At 34.6% G+C, this 18693-nt stretch overlaps 1 protein-coding gene across 1 annotated transcript in view; it reads right to left on the bottom strand.

The window, feature by feature from the left end:
- Positions 1–1584: 1584 nt before the first annotated feature.
- The window catches only part of NEK4 (Serine/threonine-protein kinase Nek4), a gene marked incomplete at both ends in the record, with an annotated part of 31639 nt that continues 14530 nt past the window's right edge, over positions 1585–18693 (bottom strand). The window contains 5 exons of the mRNA XM_051219076.1: positions 1585–1695; positions 4990–5074; positions 9025–9082; positions 12457–12662; positions 15081–15292. Coding sequence (XP_051069972.1) covers positions 1585–1695; positions 4990–5074; positions 9025–9082; positions 12457–12662; positions 15081–15292 — 672 coding nt within the window. The remainder of the gene's footprint in view (positions 1696–4989; positions 5075–9024; positions 9083–12456; positions 12663–15080; positions 15293–18693) is intronic.

An 18693-nucleotide genomic window follows, 5' to 3' on the forward strand; every position in this document is an offset into this window, starting at 1 on the left:
AATTTAAGATTATATAGAACTCAAAACATTTGTCTCTCAACCAATATCAAAGTCACATCAAGACAGTCCTACTGTACGAACCCGAAAGTCAGTGAACTACTACAACAATCATCAACAATGTAAAAGTATCTATAGACAATTGTCTACACAATATACTGAATGTCCGTTGACCGGATACCGTCAGTAACAGCGCACTGTAGGATAGAATAAACCAGATTTCAACTGAAGAGGAAATTATGAAAACACGTTGTAATTGGATAGGATATACATTATGGAAATCACTAAACTGAATCACGAGGCAAGCAGTAACATTGAATTCAGAAGAGAAAAGTAAAAGAAGCAGGTGGAGGGAAACACAGTGCGTTGTGAATTGTAATCAGACATGATGAGGATGAATAGCAAGTGGAAACATCTGTCTAGAACAGGGTTGGATATAGAGTGCTTGTGTTGACATGGGCTCTGTATCACATTAACCCATTAATTCTCTGACTTTCAGATTAAAGCATATTGAGCGTTGCGGAAAGTCTAGTTAAAGTCGGTACAATACCTTTATTTTGCAATTAGAATCCTCTGGTTGGGAAGATGATCAAAAATACTCAGTTCAGCAATTGTGTATATTCCCTTTATATTCCTTATGTAGTGAGCATTATTAGTATCTTGCATATTTCATCTGTTCTTCCCATTCTTTTTTTTCTGATGTTTATTTTAACTCTACACATGATATTGGTACAAATCTATTACCCTTAATCCTATTAATTTATTTTCATTGCGCTAATATGAAGAAGGATTTGTGGAGACGAGATTGTACCACTCCCTCTGTTTGTATGGTCAGATATGAAACCTGCTAAATGAATGTTCAGTCATTTTCTTATTGAAAAATATCCTTTTTATGCAAATAAAGTTCACCAAATCACAATACTTGAAATTATGAATCAGCTCATGATTATTTTTTCAAAACAAAGATCATTTATATCACTTATATTATATTCTACTCATTTACATTTGTAAGTAGTATGAATAATAATAGTAAAAAATGTAATATGAATTGACTTTAAAATGATGTTTGTGTATAAAATCATCCTACATTGAAGTTAGTCCATAAATAAATTTAATAATTTTGTCTTATACATTCCTTTTTTTTCAACTGATGACATAATATAATGAATGTTTCATAAGACTTGAGTTAAATCAGTACCTAATGTAAAGGAAAATTACTCATATGCTCATAATGTGTCTAAGTTATGGTATTCAGTCAGTCAATCAGTTACAACGTAGGACCAGGCACACATATGCATCGGTTCAGTGAGGTATGGCAACTTGGACCGATGATATTATTGTTATTATTTAAACATATAAATATTGGTACAACAAGCAGGCACCAAATAGATATGCATCACATAAATCTTTCGATTTGTAACAGGGCTGGGATACTGGCCCTGGGTGTCCAAACCGAAGTTATGGTATCAAAGTAACAATGAAAAGTATATATAAAAAAACTGTCGAAAAATAAACACGGGGTTCACATAATATACATGTATATCCTTAAAAAAAGAGAATTATAACTATACGACTAGTCATTTGTTGTTAATTGGATGTTTCTTTTTCAAAAGTATTTTGTTCAAGAAGTTTAAGTTGCCAAATTTTACTCATATATTGTGAATAAATATCTATGCCAAGTATTTTCTTTAATAATATCTAAAAGTAAACAAAAAGTAACAATAAAATAAGACAGAAAAGAATATTGACAAGATAATTTCCATTGAAACATTAAAAACACGAAGCTCAGTGAAAGGATCTCTTTTCAACGAATTTATGATCAAGCTGTACAATCATGAGTCAATTGAAGCTAGACCACCATGGTTAAGCGCCTGGAGCGAGACTGATAGGTCCTGGGTTCGAGTCTCGCGGGGTGTGGGATCGTGGATGCGCATTGCTGAGGAGTCCCATACTAAGACGTAACGGTCATCCAGTGCTTCCAGGTTTTCCATGGTGGTCTAGCTTCGATTGACTCATGATTTCAATCAGTGTAATCAAAAATCGTTTAATGGCAGCGATTTAAAGGAATATTCAACGCGGTATAACTATGAATAACATTTAGTGGCAGTAACTTATTTTCTATATCCATCAAAGAAAAGCTTCCCCGTCTGGCCGCCTCCATGTTCTTCAACGAGTTCACTTGCTCTTCTGGAGCAAGGTATATTGGTCGTAGCCAGTGATTGATTTCAACTCGGATACGGGAACACGTTCCAGTTTGGTTCGACAAGGGCGATAAGAAGGCAGTTAGGAATTCTATACTTGAACACCTAATCGACTATAATCATTTTACGGATATACAGTTTAAGGTTGTATATACGATTCGTTCAAATCTTCCTAGATTTCTTCGTATCCACCTCCTAAAAAATAGCCGAAGCCCTTATCATCCATTAGCTCAGGCCAGAACTATGTGTACAAAAGAAGTACATCCTATCGTTATCGTTATCTTGGCATTAATCATTATTATCATTACTGCATTCCCCCTTTAATTATGTCTCATATTCTCATTATTTTATTCATAAGTACTCATCATATCACTTGATTTATTTTAACACCTCTATGATCTTTAATGACCTTTAATTATTGTAACAAAAATATTTTAGTTATCTTACTACATTCACGTTATAATTCGTTACTAACTTACTAAGTCTATTATTATTATTATTATTATTATTATTATTATTATTATTATTATTATTATCAGAAGGGGCTTTGTGGAGATTGTAGTAATTTCAACAGTTGAGATCTTGAGTCAATTGAAGCTAGACCACCATGGAAACCTGGAAGCACCGGACGGCCGTTTCGTCCTATTATTATTATTATTCGTATTATGCAATCAAGTATTATGATCTTTCTATTGAGTCATCTTGGTTATTCATGTTCACATATCCTCACGGAATTAGTACTTTAGCAAAAACAAAAAACAATTTTCATATATATACAATTGTACAACATGATAGTAATTTTGTTGAAAAGAGAGAATATTGATAGTAAATACCGTTATTTATACGTTCTAAGTAATGTACATTCAATGAAAATACATAAAGTCGAACTCTTGACTGTTAGATCCTATTGAGCTGATGATAAGTCAAGTGAATGACATTTTTATCTTCAGTTAATTGTTGTTAAATTACGATCTGTATCGAATATAGTTAGTTTTGTTCTCTGAGCTGGAAGGTTTGGTCTTGGAGCTTTCATCGTTCTTCTGAACAATATCATCAACACAAACTTCAGATAGAAGTGAAGCGTTCGAATTTCTCCATATGTGGTTCACAGCTTGTCCTGTAGACCTCGACGTTAATTGGTTATCCCATGGAAGATATAACCAAAACAGAGAAGTAAACAATGACAGGTTTAAGGTTATCAAGAACCAATCAACATCGACGTCTACAGGACAAGCTGTGAATCACATATGCACACATTTGAATACTCCACTTCAATCTGAAGTTTGTGCTGATGATGTTGTTTAGAAGAACAATGAAAGCTCTACGACCAAACCATCCAGCTCAGAGAACAAAACTTCATGAAAATCATCCACCTGAGCTACAAATCTTCTCCACCATCTCAATATAGTCAGTAATTCAGTCCATCACTAACTCGTTGATTAAATTCATCGGTCACACTTTTTTCATTAGAATTTTAGGAATACATAAATTTATACATGAAAAACAGAAATATTATCTAATTGACCTTCAAAGACATCTAATAATCTGTCATAGTAATATGCATTTCCATCTGTTAATTTACTGTTTCATAAACCTTAGATAGTTGGCAGTCAGCCCATCAAAATCAAATTACAATCTGTTGCAAATTTAATCCAATTCAAGTTATCATAACACATCAAGGTAAAGAGTTGAATATGCCAGGATAATTGTCAAAGGACTCAAAATAATCATAGTTTCTTTTAGGATCAAGGTGTAGATGTGAAAATAGAAAATGTCAACAGTTACTCTCTGGTAAAATATAATGTAATATTAATATGCACGAACTAAATTATTGATTTATGGTATTTTTACATTGTTCTTATCAAAAACCTTTATTTGACTTGATAATCATTACTGTATCTTTTACCATTTCTTTAATATAATAAACCCTTAGTAAATCTATTATGAGTATGGAGTTGTGGTGATTGTTGAGTTTTAATTATAACTATGAATCGATCGATGTTAGACCACTGTTACGAACTAAGAAGCACTGGATGCAACCCCCCTAGTAGTACGCATCCACAATCCCGCGCGCAGTATTCGAGCCCAGGAATTTCGGTCTCGAACACTTAACCTCTAGACTGCTGAGCTAGCATCCAACGGTGTTAATATTTAGCTTCAACCGATCCAATCTATAATTCAAATGCTCATCACAAATGTCCTATTTATGTACTCATTGAGGTTAATTATCTACAAAGTATTTTGAACTCATTTGTCCTACGCATAATTACATGAGTTTGAAAGTCTAAATAATACAAAATAGTAGGGGGGGTAGTCGGTCGATTTTCCTCCAGTTCCGAATAGTTTTTAGGGAAAGGGGTGAGGATTCTGTGTGAGCAGTCGAACGTTGGTACAGTACAGTAACGGTATCAATGGTAGTAAGTTTACTATTCTAAAACGAAGAAATGAAATACGGAAATAAAAACATGAAACAATGTTAAAACTTAGACCAGTTTGCGCACCGTCACCTCGGGTCTTTAACCAAAAGTTATAATCATTGTCCACTCTTCAGCCTACATGTTTGCATGTATCAATATGGCTTTGATCAATAGTCAACATCTTCCTCAACCGACACCATATATTGTTTCGGTCAATAGCTCTCTTTAAAACTAATATTACTTTGTCAAGCATTTCCTACTGGTGTAGGGAGTGGCTAACTATCAATAACAAATGACTTTATATGCATTTTCTCTGAAATAATTGAAATTTGAAATATGTATAGCGTCAAAATGATGAATTGTAAGCAGTTTACCTCTTGAGATTCTGAAGATAAATCTTGATCAAGAACTTCGTAAGCTCCATGTAGCCTCTTCAAGCCCACATTCTTTATGCACTCCCTATTGATCGGTAAAATGAAAGCAACAATTATACAAAGTTATATTTAGAATTCTGACTAAAGATGGGTTATTTACTTGTTAAGATATCAAGACTTGATTGTTGATATAATAAAATGAATTTGACTGACCGATTTCAGTATGTAGACTTTTTTTAACAGTTATCGAGATATTATCGACATTTACAAATCAATATTTGGGCTACATTATGATCCAAGACACATACAACGTCCTCTTTGGAACTAATCAGCTGTGTTTATATTTGTTTCCTAGTGCCTATGATCTCCCCAAAGACTCGGATTTAGAATATATCACCACGGATATCAAAGTCTTATACGATGAGCTGTTGAGACATGGTTATTACTGAAATGTTCGTCCGGTATTGTTATAATTGGAATGGAACTGACATGGTCCGAAATACAAATGAAGAGTATAGACACTAATGCCACATGGACATTTACCACAACAACCATGTAACAATTTTTGAATAATCTAACAATGAATTCATGTATTTACAGATTTACTTTATGCTGTGTTATGATTTCTCCTATTACTATCCAGCTACTTTTATTGCTTCGTATTCTTGGACACTATTTCACTAGGCACGTCACCGAATCAAAATACGGTTGAACAGGAACATACTTATATTCCAAATAAGAAGGGTGGATGGAAGTAAGAATCACGATTTCAAAAAACGTTAGCATACTTATAATTTTTACATCAGAATATTCTACAGTCTTCTTCAAGTATCCACTAGCGTTGATTGGTTAGTAAATAGCCAGTCAACGTGCCTCAACACAATCCTACACGGATCATGCTTTAATCCAATCTATAGCCCGCTAACAGACTGATTAAATTCAAATTATCATAACTTCATTGGATGTCATAATGAATAAATCCACAGTTGCACTTTATTAATATTCACTACTGAATTTACCAATCTCCTTTACTGTATTCACTATCAAATGTATAATAAACTTATTGTTATATCTCGATGAGAATAATGAATGGTAACTTTTAGGATCAATGTATGGACAAATACTATGCGTATGTTTTTATTGTATAATTGTTAAATAACTAAACTTATTATGAGTTTTATTTTGACCTATGAACTAGTATTATACGATTTACCATTCTTAAATTATGCCCTGACTATCATTTACTACCTCCTACATTGACAGCCAAATTTGGCTAGGTCTTGTGCAAACGTTGTTTCCTATTTTATTGGTACGATGTGATCTGTCTGGTTGATATATAAACCCAGTATGTTTGAAATGCATGATTCATATCACGGAGGTTGAGATTGGTGTTCTGGACTTAACAGAATGGGCTAGACAGGAAGTAGGACCAATAAGGACTCCAGACTACTCGTACAGGTATTATGCATCATTGGTCCGATCGATAATTCACTGCTCTCTAATTGACGGTATTATTACGTTATAGATTAGCAAGGCACACAGGCCACAATTTATAACAAAAAGAAAATCTTAAATGCTACTACCACTACTACAAAGTATTATTCAAAATACAGTATCGTAAACACTCAAAAAACAATTCTGAGATCATGTATACAATATGAAATGAATATTTAACCATAGATTATGAATTTAATTCGAAGAATTCTAAGAAATTGAATATTACATAACTTCAATATTAGTAATTTAATGAATGGATCTAAAGAAAATAAAACTATTATTCGATTTGAAGTTATGAACCGACAATGAACAAAACAACCTTACTCAAACTGAAGTATAAATCTTGAAGTTTTCTGTATAAGAAAATATGTTTGTTTCCTACGATTCTATTTCTTGATTGATGTTAATAAAGAGGAAATCATTCTTTTATAGATACATCAAAGTTTAATGGGTATAAACGCCTACCGCTTCGGCCTGTTTGAATATAAGTGGGGTCACCTGTTCCTTACTTACTTACGCCCGTTACTCCTCGTGAAGGAGCATAGGCCGCTCACCAGCATTCTCCATCCAACCCTGTCCTGGGCAATCCTTTCCAGTTCTTTCCATTTGTTATTCACCCTTTTTATATCTGCTTCCATTTCCCGACGTAATGTGTTCTTTGACCTTTCTCTTTTCCGCTTCCCTTCGGGATTCCAAGTTAGCGCTTGCCGCGTGATGGAGTTTGATGATTTGAGTAATGTATGTCCTATCCATTTACATCGTCTTTTCTTAGTTCCTCTTCAGCCGGAAGCTGGGTTGTTCTCTCCCACAGCAGGCTGTTACTGATGGTATCCGGAAAATGGATGTTGAATATCTTGCGTAGACAGCTATTTATAAATACTTGTACCTTCTCGATGATGGTTGTAGTAATTCTCCAAGTTTCGGCTCCGTACAGTAGGACTGTCTTGACATTCGTATTGAAGATTCTCACTTTGATATTGGTTGAAAGTTGTTTCGAGTTCCATATGTTTTTCAATTGTAGGAATGCGACCCTTGCTTTGCCAATCCTTGCCTTCACGTCTGCATCTGAACCTCCTTGTTCATCGATGATGCTTCCCAGGTATGTGAAGGATTCTACATCTTCCAGAGTTTCGCCATCAAGAGTGATTGGATTGCTGTTCTACGCTTTGAATTTGAGGACCTTGGTTTTCCCTTTGTGTATGCTGAGGCCTACTGATGCAGAGACTGCTGCTACACTGGCTGTCTTTATCTGCATTTGCTCGTGTGTATGCGATAGGAGGGCCAGGTCATCTGCGAAGTCCAAGTCATCTATTTGGTTTTGAGCTGTCCATTGTATTCCGTGTTTTCTCTCAGATCTGGAGGTTTTCATAATCCAGTCGACCACCAGAAGAAAGAGGAAGGGAGAGAGTAGACAGCCTTGCCTGACTCCGGTCCTTACTTGGAATGCATCTGCCAGCTGTAATCCATGCACGACCTTGCACTGTAGTCCGTCGTATAAGTTCGGATAATGTTGACAATCTTCTCAGGAACTCCATAGTGTCGAAGAAGTTTCCATAATGTTCTCCTATCTACACTGTCAAGCGCCTTTTCATAATCAATGAAGTTGATGTATAGTGACGAGTTCCACTCAACTGATTGTTCGACGATGATCACCTGTTCCTACCATCTAGATATTTTAACAAGTTATCTGTTTTTTTCGTTTTAACACATTATGCCTATTAAGTTTATGAATAACTTACGACCTTTCATTGTGCAGCGTACAAAAACATATAATCAGAGACATCGTGGTGGCTGACAATATATAATGATGAAAAGAATGTACATTATTCAGATGTCAATTCTTGAAATGCTAACATCTAATTGGCGATCAATCAATATTTATTGTCAGATTCGATCAAGAAATAAAGCAATTAAACATGTTGAAGTAATTTGTGCTAAGAATTCTATACTGTACCAAATAATAATAATAATTTATATAGTTTGTATGGTCAATTATATAAGACAATTTCATAAATCCTTCGTTAAAAGATGGTGAGATGAAGTCTATCTGATGTTTGTGCTGATAATGTCGTTCAGAAGAACAATGAAAACTCCACGACCAAACCATCCAGCTCAGAGAACATAACTCCACTCAAGTTAAAAGATGGTATTAAAAAGGATCATTCATATTTATATTATTATCATTAGAAAGAATTTGAATTACCCTATTGTTGACATCTTTAACTGAACATTGATCAGTCTTTGTTGACATATGCTTATCTTATACAGATTGTCTATACATACTCATTTTATCATAAGTTATAATTAGAATGGATGGAATTCAGATAGCATTAGAATCTAAGACATGATACTTTGTCCTATTCTTGATCCAGATACATCGAAATGAAAAAAGGGTTCAAACTAAACGAAACAAACATCCTAGATTTCAATGCTACGCATAAATGATCAGTCTCATTGTTTATATGACTTTTTATAAAGTGTTATCATCATTTTGTTTATGATTTACATTGTCAAAGAAGTAAGTAAAAAATATTATACCTTTGTAATTCTATAAAATGTTGTTTTAAATGTACAGATCGATTGATCGTTTCTTCTTCTGAAAAACAAAGAAAACCGAACAATGAACGATTGAAGAGTAGACTACTTTCTTATAGTAATTCAAAATAGTATGAACAACAAAATCTTCTAGATAAAGTGAATGAATTTTATTTCAAGCCTCCAAACGGCCGAGAATGAGGAGAGTCAACTCTCTCCTCAAAATGGTCTCACATGGCCACGTGCACACAAGTCCTACTCACTGTCTTCTCGTGGCGGTAGTGTTGTTTTCGAAATTGAGGGGACGAAAAGCGAATGTCCGATGCTTTAGCCGGGTTGATGGATATGGAGGATCCACCTAGGGGAGTTAGAAAACCCTGATTCCAAACCAAGGGTGTACATGGGCTCCGGTATCCTGAAGGAACAAACGACATATGAATCAATCGGTGATCACCAGCAACCATTGGATTGAATCTCCTTAAGTTGCTCCACTGCCTTGTGGATTAGACTCTTGGGTCGAAGGATCCGGCTGTGACCCCTTAAGTAAACTAGCTGCTTCGGTTTGTTCACCCGAACAGTATCTCAGCCCTCACACAAATCGAATGATAAATGTGGTGCATATTTATTTGGTGGCTCCTTGTACCAATGTTTACGTGTTTAAATAAATAAATAAATAAGTCAACTGAAAACAACTCAAACATAGATTTGGCATACTTTAGCTAGTGAAATTGAGATAAATGTTTTAAAATGAACTGAGAAGTGGTATGACTCACAGAACATGTAATTTAACATAATTATGACTGACAAATATTTATGTCATTGAATAGTTTAATTCATGGGTTGATTAAAGCTAGACCACCGTGGAAAACCTGGAAGCACTGGATGGCCGTTCCACCCTGATATGAAACTACTGAGCAATGCGCATCCACAATTCCGCTTGCGGGATCCGAACCCAGGACCTTCGGTGTCGCGCGCGAACACCTAACCTCTAGATAACTGAGCCAACATCCAACGGTGTTAATGTCTAAATTCAACCAATCCACGAATCCACGCCACCGTCCATCATTGTCTTCAGTGAGTTACTGCCTCACAACATACACGGTTGAACCCCACTGGTCACTGCTTCTCACTAGAACTCCAGGAAATACCACTTGAAGCCAGTAATTTGTGAGGAAATGATGATTATCATCAGACTGGGATTTTGGTGAAGATTGTAGTAAATTAATAATTGAGTTGATGATTCGATCACAGCTAGACCACTAATGAAAATCTCGAAGCACTGGTCAACCGTCTCTTCCTAGTATGATACTCCTCTGCAGTGCGCAACCACGATTTTTCTTGTGGGATTCAAACCCAGGACCTTCGATCTCGTGTGCGATCGCCTAACCTCTAGACCACCGAGCCCGATTCCAATGGTATTAAGGAGTCCCATAATAGAACGGAATGGCCGTCCGGTACCTCCAGAATTTCCATGGTGGTCTAGCTTTAATCGACTTATGAATTCAACTATTAAATTACTACAACATACTCATGTGTTAGAAAAACAGTAATTTAGAATAGACAAAGAGAGATAATAATTATTCGTATCCATAATAGAAAAGTTTATAATCGTATGAGTAAAACAAATGATTTTGATTACTTTATCGATGTCTACACTGTGTCTACTATCTATCAAGTGGCCTAATGATTGCGCTTATAAAAACTTTACATAATTCTACGGGGTAAAGTACAGAAAAGCCTAGTTAAAATTCTTTCCTCAGTCCTTCCTATACAATTACTACTAACTCACTATAAAATAATATTTAGAAAATCTGTGGTTTAGCAAAAGAATAACATTTTGATGTCGGAGTTTCATGCTTTTTAAAAGTATTATAATAAGAAAGGTAATTTACAGTGAAAAATAACACTGTTCGTTCTAATATTTGAAGTTATCTGGTGTCGTGAACTGACATTATCCCAAAAAACAATGAAAACTAGACAGGGATTTCATTACTTTCTATTCTCTGTTTGGGACTCCTCATGAACCTACATAAAATAGAGTTTAGGAGACTTAGATTTCACTCCGAATTCATCAACATTTTCGGTTAGAGAACAGGAATTCAATGTTACATATTTCCAAGTTCTGTTGATTCCCGAAATAATGTGATGATAATTCAGTGGCACTGATGAAACATAGCTACAGTAGGCTTCCCTAGTGAACATAAAGGTTTTTTATGTGGTTCGATAAAACACTTAAAAAGGTTTATGAATAGTTCAGTTTGAAGTAGGTGAATGAAATGTTGTAGGTAGCTTAACCAACTGGATGTACCTACATCTCATTGTTAATGTCCACTCTGGTACTCGAACCCAGTAGTACCGTTAGCTACTGAGTCCTGATAGCCATTAGCTTGTGTAATGGGGTAAGGTGTAAACTCATTCTGTTTTGTTTGTATGAATCTTCCTATTGCAGTCCTAAACATCAATGGGAAGATTTAAACGAACAATACAAAATAGATTTCTTTATTGAATCTAAAAGATAATAGTAATCTAAGTTTGTATGTATCGGAAGATATCGTTCAAGATCGATTTTAATAATACAAAGGTATTATATCATTTGCTTCCACTCCAAAATATTGTGCCCTTAATTAGACACAGGTTTATTTATATACATTCAAACTAGTAAAACTATGTTTGAACTAATTTGTGACAGGTAAAGTACTGAGTTCCATTCGCTACAGGGTTTTGGGTGAGTACTTCCGAAGACTTCTACTTACCTTGTAGATGACTTTGAACGCAGAGTCTGTTCTGATTGAATGACCTGTGGTCTTTCAATATTCATTGATAAGAATATGAAGACAAAAACGCCAAAAGCACGAATAATTACAGTAGAAAAGAAAACTTTATACATGAACATCGACTTCAAAGGCGATAAAGCCACATATATCTTAAAGAGGAGAATTTCTGATTCCTTAAAAATAACATTCTTCGCATTGATTGAGAAGATTATTCTCCAGCCGATTATTGTTCACCAATAATCTGAAAGATAAATTATCGCATCCGACCAACTCAATGTGCATTTACCAATTTACCTGCTGTTGTGGAGCTAGGTATATAAATTGTTCGATGCGTACTTTATCCAAAAGAATTCAAGAACATTGTCCGGTGTGGCTAAAAAGAGGAGGCAATGACTCAATAAGAAGTTCTATGATCGAACACCTTGTGAACACAGGTCATTCAATCAAGACAGACTTTGCGTTCAAAGTCATCTACAAGGTAAGTAGAAGTCTTCCGAAGACAATTAGATTACTTCTGAAGAGTCGCATATTAGAATAAAGCAGTGATCTATGTGCTATGTAGTTGTTAATTGGTTATCAGTCCATGATAAAAACTAGTTTTCAAAGTGGAGTAATCTCTACAAAACTATTCAATGTAATAAAAAATATATTTACAACGTACTTGGTTCAATTGGTCCATTATCCTCTAAATTAGGCTTGAATAATAACTTTTGATTTTTACTTACACAATTGTTTGAATTATAAAATACAGTTGGTATTTTGTTATCATTTTTACAACGTGGAATTATTGCAGGTGCACCAGGATGACAACCATCTTTTAAAGTATCCGCTAAACAATTTACAACAGCTTCAATTTCTTTATCATCACTAAAATGTAAGAAAGATTTGGAGATGAATGAACTAATATAATTATGATCTCATGGAATCCAGTAGATAATAAACTTTTTAGGATCTAAGCGATAATTTCCTTCTTCCTCCATTACAATTGAACATTCTCAATGAAATCAGGTGAGATCGTATAGATATTTTTAAAGTGTTGGATAAAGTTATGATTAGATTATTGTAGTGAGAACAGATATTTAAAGAGAAACTTTCCCTGACATAATTTTTATTGTTAGTTGGTACTCGTCACTATGCTATATGTTTATATTTCATTTGAAATTCGGATCCGTGATACCCAGATTAACAATCTGAAGTTACTAATAAAATAATTGGACCTCTCATAAGGCTGGGATATTTGCATTGATTGACCAATCAGCAGTAACCGATATCATATTGAGATAGTATTTAGTAGTGATCGAATTTCATTGATCAGATTTTAGAAAACAGTTACTATAAATTAACTCGAACACTTATCACAATAAAATTAGGACTTGCATTCAAATCATGAAGCTATTTACCTTAAACTACCATTGAAAACCTTAAAAAACTGGACAGCCGTTTCGTTCTAGTAAGGGACTTCTAAACAGTGCTCATCCACGACCTTGCATACAGGAATCGAATCCAAGACCTTTAGTCTCGTGCGATCACCTAACATCTAGACCACTGAGTGTGCATCCAAAAGTGTTAATATTTAACTTCAATCAATCCAATATATTGTGTGACCATCTTCTATTCTCTTAGGTGGTTAATTGCTTCACTGGTTATGGCTTCTTATCAGAACTCTAATTTAAACCAGTTCATGATTTCAATGAAATTCAATATACTTCACAACTCCTTACTGACAATAAAATTCAGACGTCAATCACAGAAATCGTAATCACTCAAATAAAACAGGAATAAAATTGAAATGATATCAGATAAACTAAGAAATCGGTAAAAAAAAATTAACAGTGGGAATACTCTAAGAATCTTCATCAACCTATTTAGTCTCCATAGCAAAAATTTGATCGCCTGCATCATGAACTAATATTAGTTAAACAATCTTTAAAAATAAGGAAGCACTAGAAAGTCAATGAGAACGGATTATGACTGCATAGTACTATGAATTGAATGAACTTAAAAATTTGAACCTCTAGTTATCAGTTAGTTCATCTATAGTCAACTAGCTTTCTCACTTTTCGACCTATGATAGCTAAGCCGCATATTTAGAGGAAATGGCTATCTTGCATTTTCTAGTCTTCTGTGGCTCTCTAAGATTTAAAAAAAAAACTATACTCGGATTGAATATTCTTCACAAACTATTGACAAAACTAACCTAGAATGAAACATTTTTAGATATAATTCCTTATTTGATAAGAATCATTTGGATCATGGTTCGTAGTTATGTTTGAGAAATCAACTGTAAGTTTAACTAATATACCTAGTTCGATTGGATCAGGCGATTTAGTAGATCGAAACAGAAGTGACAAAGTGTAATAGATTAGGTTTCACTCATATTTAAAGCAATGAACTTTTATTAAAAATAAATTGCAGAGCTAAAGAATCGAAATGTCCTTTACAAAATACAAAGTTTTTGATCAATTAATTAATGCAATTCATGTATATAGCATCAAGGCATACTGCTTCTACGAGGCTAATTATAGTAACAATCTGTCAGGACCTAGTTAGACGGTAATGTTCTCGAACGTTGGACCACGTAGATAAATCCTGGTTATTTAACCACCGAGCCACCTCTCTGATGTTATGTAAAATATTATACATTGTTTAAATAAGTCTGTTTATCTAAAAAATTGTTAAAAGATAAATGTTAACCAGCTGCTACCTTAATTTGGTGGTCGAGCTTACCTATCGTAATGAACCAGTCGAGCTATACTGACTGGAACAATCATTTTTCAGTGCCCTACCATGTCAAATAGGTCGGTTAAAGAGTGGTAAGGCTAAAAGCAGCAAATCCGATATCCGAAGGCGAAGTCGTACTGCCGACTGTACAGAGGTATGATGGCAGTGAAGTATTTCTTTCAGACAACCAATAGAACAGCGATCCTGCCTTCCCACAAAGGAAGGATGGTGTTAGAAAAGGTCGACCCTAAAATACACACCTCACAGATATCCGTCTCCGGCGTTAAGGTCTCAACAAGTACGGAGCTAACACGAAAATTACTCACAAAATGGTCGTGTGTGACCGACCCCAAGCAGTTGTCTTTTTGGCACTGCGGTCATACTCTCAGGTCATTAAGACCACCCTTAACATCTATAAGATCCCTTTTAAGGTGTAGGCAAGCAGGAAGCGATAACTACTCCCATACCTGAAACAGCACTCAAAATCACTGTATTCACTGAGTTTATTTTAAATCAATAAAAGAATTACTGAGCAACAAAAAGTAACTTTGTAATGCAACCTACTTTTGATGTACTAATGGATTATGAATATCATTTTCTCTATTATCTTCTTCTGTAGAATATGCCTGTATATTATTATACAAATTTTCTTTTCTGAAAATATCTTTAAATTGATCACTTGATGAAATCTGATTCAAAGGATTGGCGCTTTTAATTTCATCACAATTAAGTTGATTCATTTGTGATATAGAATTCGATTTACATTCTAGAAAGTTCTAAAAACATGAACATATTACAAAATGTTTATCATTTGAAATTAACTTCTAGTATTTGTAGTGATAAATTAATACAACATGGTCCCTTATAGTAGGGAAAGATGACCAGACGCAGCTATCAGAAGAGTGTTTACCAACGACAAAACTCGCCGGGTTTAAAATTTTGGCTGGCCACGTTTTAGGGTCATCACTACCCCATTAGGGGGGATCTGTAGCGGTAAATAAATTCCCAAAATAAATAGCTCTGTAAGTTTTCGACGTTGGATGTTAACAACATTACTTTTAATGGACTCACCTAGCTGAAGGCGCTCGGTCATGCATCTGCGCCAGATCACGAGTGGGAACGCCGTGCTCAACATCCCCTGCAATCGCTAGCCAGTCTAGATCAATCGATTCTCTATATGTTGATAGGCTATCAATATATCGAGAATCGACTGATCTTCATCATAGTTTTAGTTGATCAACTAAATATTACCTTGAATTGCCAAGATGTAGTTTCTACCTACTGAAGTATTTCGGACTGTTGCAATTCCATGTATAACCGGCTTAATGTTATACTGACTCATTTACAAGTTGATTGTATGACGTAACATTACTCAACTGATATTCATTTGATCGTGAGACTATAATTTATGGATGACCTTTGAGTCACGCTAAAGTGACCTTGAGAGTGTCCACCTAATAACTAGGACCAAATGAAGGTTATAAATCAGTTTGAGGAAATAGAATTATAATTTACAGTTGATGGTTAAAGTTAGGAATTAGCTTTAGGGTTTTCATCAGGAGCTGACATCAGCTATAATGCTGAAACTTTATTTAGTCAAATGTATGAGCGAATTTCGCGCCAAAACCCTAGACCTATTATCTTATACCTGACTTGTTCGTCAATAAATTATAGCCTCGCTGAGGAAATAAAATCAGCTGTATTAGAAAGCTTACTAAAGAAAATTTAACCCGAAATGTAGCCAATTAAATGGTAGAATGAAAAGTGTGGGATAGTAGTATATTAAAAATTTAGAGGAAGATAAATAATGAAAGTATTTCCTCCATCTGAAATACTAATTAATATCAGTCAAAGTCTACAATGATATAGTGAGCTTATCTAACAAACACTGAACATCCTGATCAACAATCAGTGAACAAAACTTCACCAAAAACATTCACCTAAGCTACAAAACTTCGCCATCGTCTCAAAGTCATTGACTTCACGAACTAATGACTCATTTTGGTACAACACATCCTACCGTATTTCAAATCTAATATATTCCTGATAATTATCATAGTGTGTCATTGCAGATAGTAGTCAACTCTGTGTAGCACGAGTACCAACCAATTGTTTTAGAGAAAATCTCTCTCAGTAACTAATATTTAAATTTGCGACTAGTTACTCTATTTTTGAATTGATGCTTCAAAGGTAACTAAAGTAGAATAATACCTTCAAAAGTTTTGTTTCTGATTCGCAAGAATTTAGAGTAGCAACGAATACTTAGTGATAACAATGGATACATAATAACGTTATATTTTTAAGCAAAAACATGCCAACTTAATAAATAAATTGTAAAGTATTGATTGATAAAACTCCAGTTTAGTCAACTCGGTACTTCTTTAAGATGAGAATGTAAATGAAAGGGGATAGCATTAAACAACAACAATGTAATGAATTAGCACTTCGTGATTCTTAGCAAAATCAACAAGAATTAAATTCAATCAGATTTTTTAAGCTGTTTGTAAAAATTCACTCACACCATGATCAACCTGAAACAACAAACTAGTTGACGAATCTGTACTTGTAAAGTACTAGATTTCAACTAAATCATCTCAAAATAATACTCTTGTTTCCAAACATAAAGGTCTTAGGTTGAATCTCTGTTATGCCTATAAATGTGCACTAATGAATGGTCATAAACTTGAATAAAACAGCTACTATGGACTCTGATTATGAGTGGGTCTTTAATCGACTTTGATTGATCAGTATGATTGGTGTTGGATAACTTTTCAAAAACAAATTACTGAATTCACTTGATGTTCTTTTACTTGTATCTTCCCATTGTTATTTAGGACTACAATTCATCAGTCTCTTATTGGCATATGTGCATCCTATGAGAATTACCTCGATATAGCCTTAAGTCACAAGCTTTTTAAGGAAAGATGGATAAAGGGAACCAATTGCATGAAAGATGTATATTGGTTAGCACTGGAATACAGGAAGCGTGTTTCGTCCAAATTAGGACTCGTCAGTTGGATGTACCTGCATCCGAGAGTTGATTTTCACTCTGGGACTCGAACCCAGTACCGTTCGCTTCAAACGTCATCGCCTTATACACTTAGCTGGATGAATTTCAAAGGGCTTTGCTCATAAATGACCGAAATTCTATGGTTATTAAGAATCTATTTGATCCCGTAAACAATTTGTAATAATACAAGTTATGAGAATTATTCATTATAATCTAAAACATTTCTCAATAATGCGTATCGATGATCATGAAAAATCAAATCTGTACCATAAGCACGATTATTTTAGACCACTCACCTGAAAACTAGTGAATTATGGTTAATACAGAGCGATTCTCATTCAACATTATTGGTACGCTACCGCTTCATCCACGATTTAATTGACGCTATATGTTCTGTTTCCACAGAAAATACAGTATGAATCCATTTTAAAATAACTACTTCTAAGTTTTCAAAATAAGAGCACTGTTTATCAATGGGCTACAATCATAAGTTACGATTATAGCGATAGTAATCGATTTTCAAAAGTTGTTGATATTTAGGACTGTATTTTATTAGCTTCTGTTCACATATGAGTTCCTTGAATAAATACCCCATATTTCTTTTTATTACAAGTTGATTATGACTATGATAGTGGTTAATAATTTAATCTAGAATGAACACTTCGTTGTATTTATGGCTCATCATCTGGATGTATGTACTTCCCAGTATTGACGTTCAAACTGGTACTTGAATACACCACACTTGTTGTACATGTTAGTGGTTATCAAAACATACTAGCTTAATAGAAAATGTATAGCCGGTGGTTAAAGTAACAGCTATTGGGTTCCAACATTCACCCTGGGTACATAGAGCTGATCAGTGCTGAATTTAACTGCTGCTTCTTGTTTAACAGATAAACACAATCTGGTGGCCCAGGAATATCTGACTTCGGTTAGATCGGGTGAATGATCGTTATCGAATGATTGCTGTCGAAATATATACAGCCTGGCTATCCTTGAATACAATGATCAACTTAAAACGTGCTGGTGAATAACGGAATTAAATAAATCGAGTACGAGAATGAGGTTTGAATACGTATATTTCGTAAACTCATTGATCTGAACAGACAATTAGGGAGATGCAGCGAAGGAAGCGAAGCGAAACGGACTAGAGAAGGCATATTAGCC

The sequence above is a fragment of the Schistosoma haematobium genome, chromosome 3, assembly GCF_000699445.3.
Source record: "Schistosoma haematobium chromosome 3, whole genome shotgun sequence".
NCBI classification, from domain to species: Eukaryota; Metazoa; Platyhelminthes; class Trematoda; order Strigeidida; family Schistosomatidae; genus Schistosoma; species Schistosoma haematobium.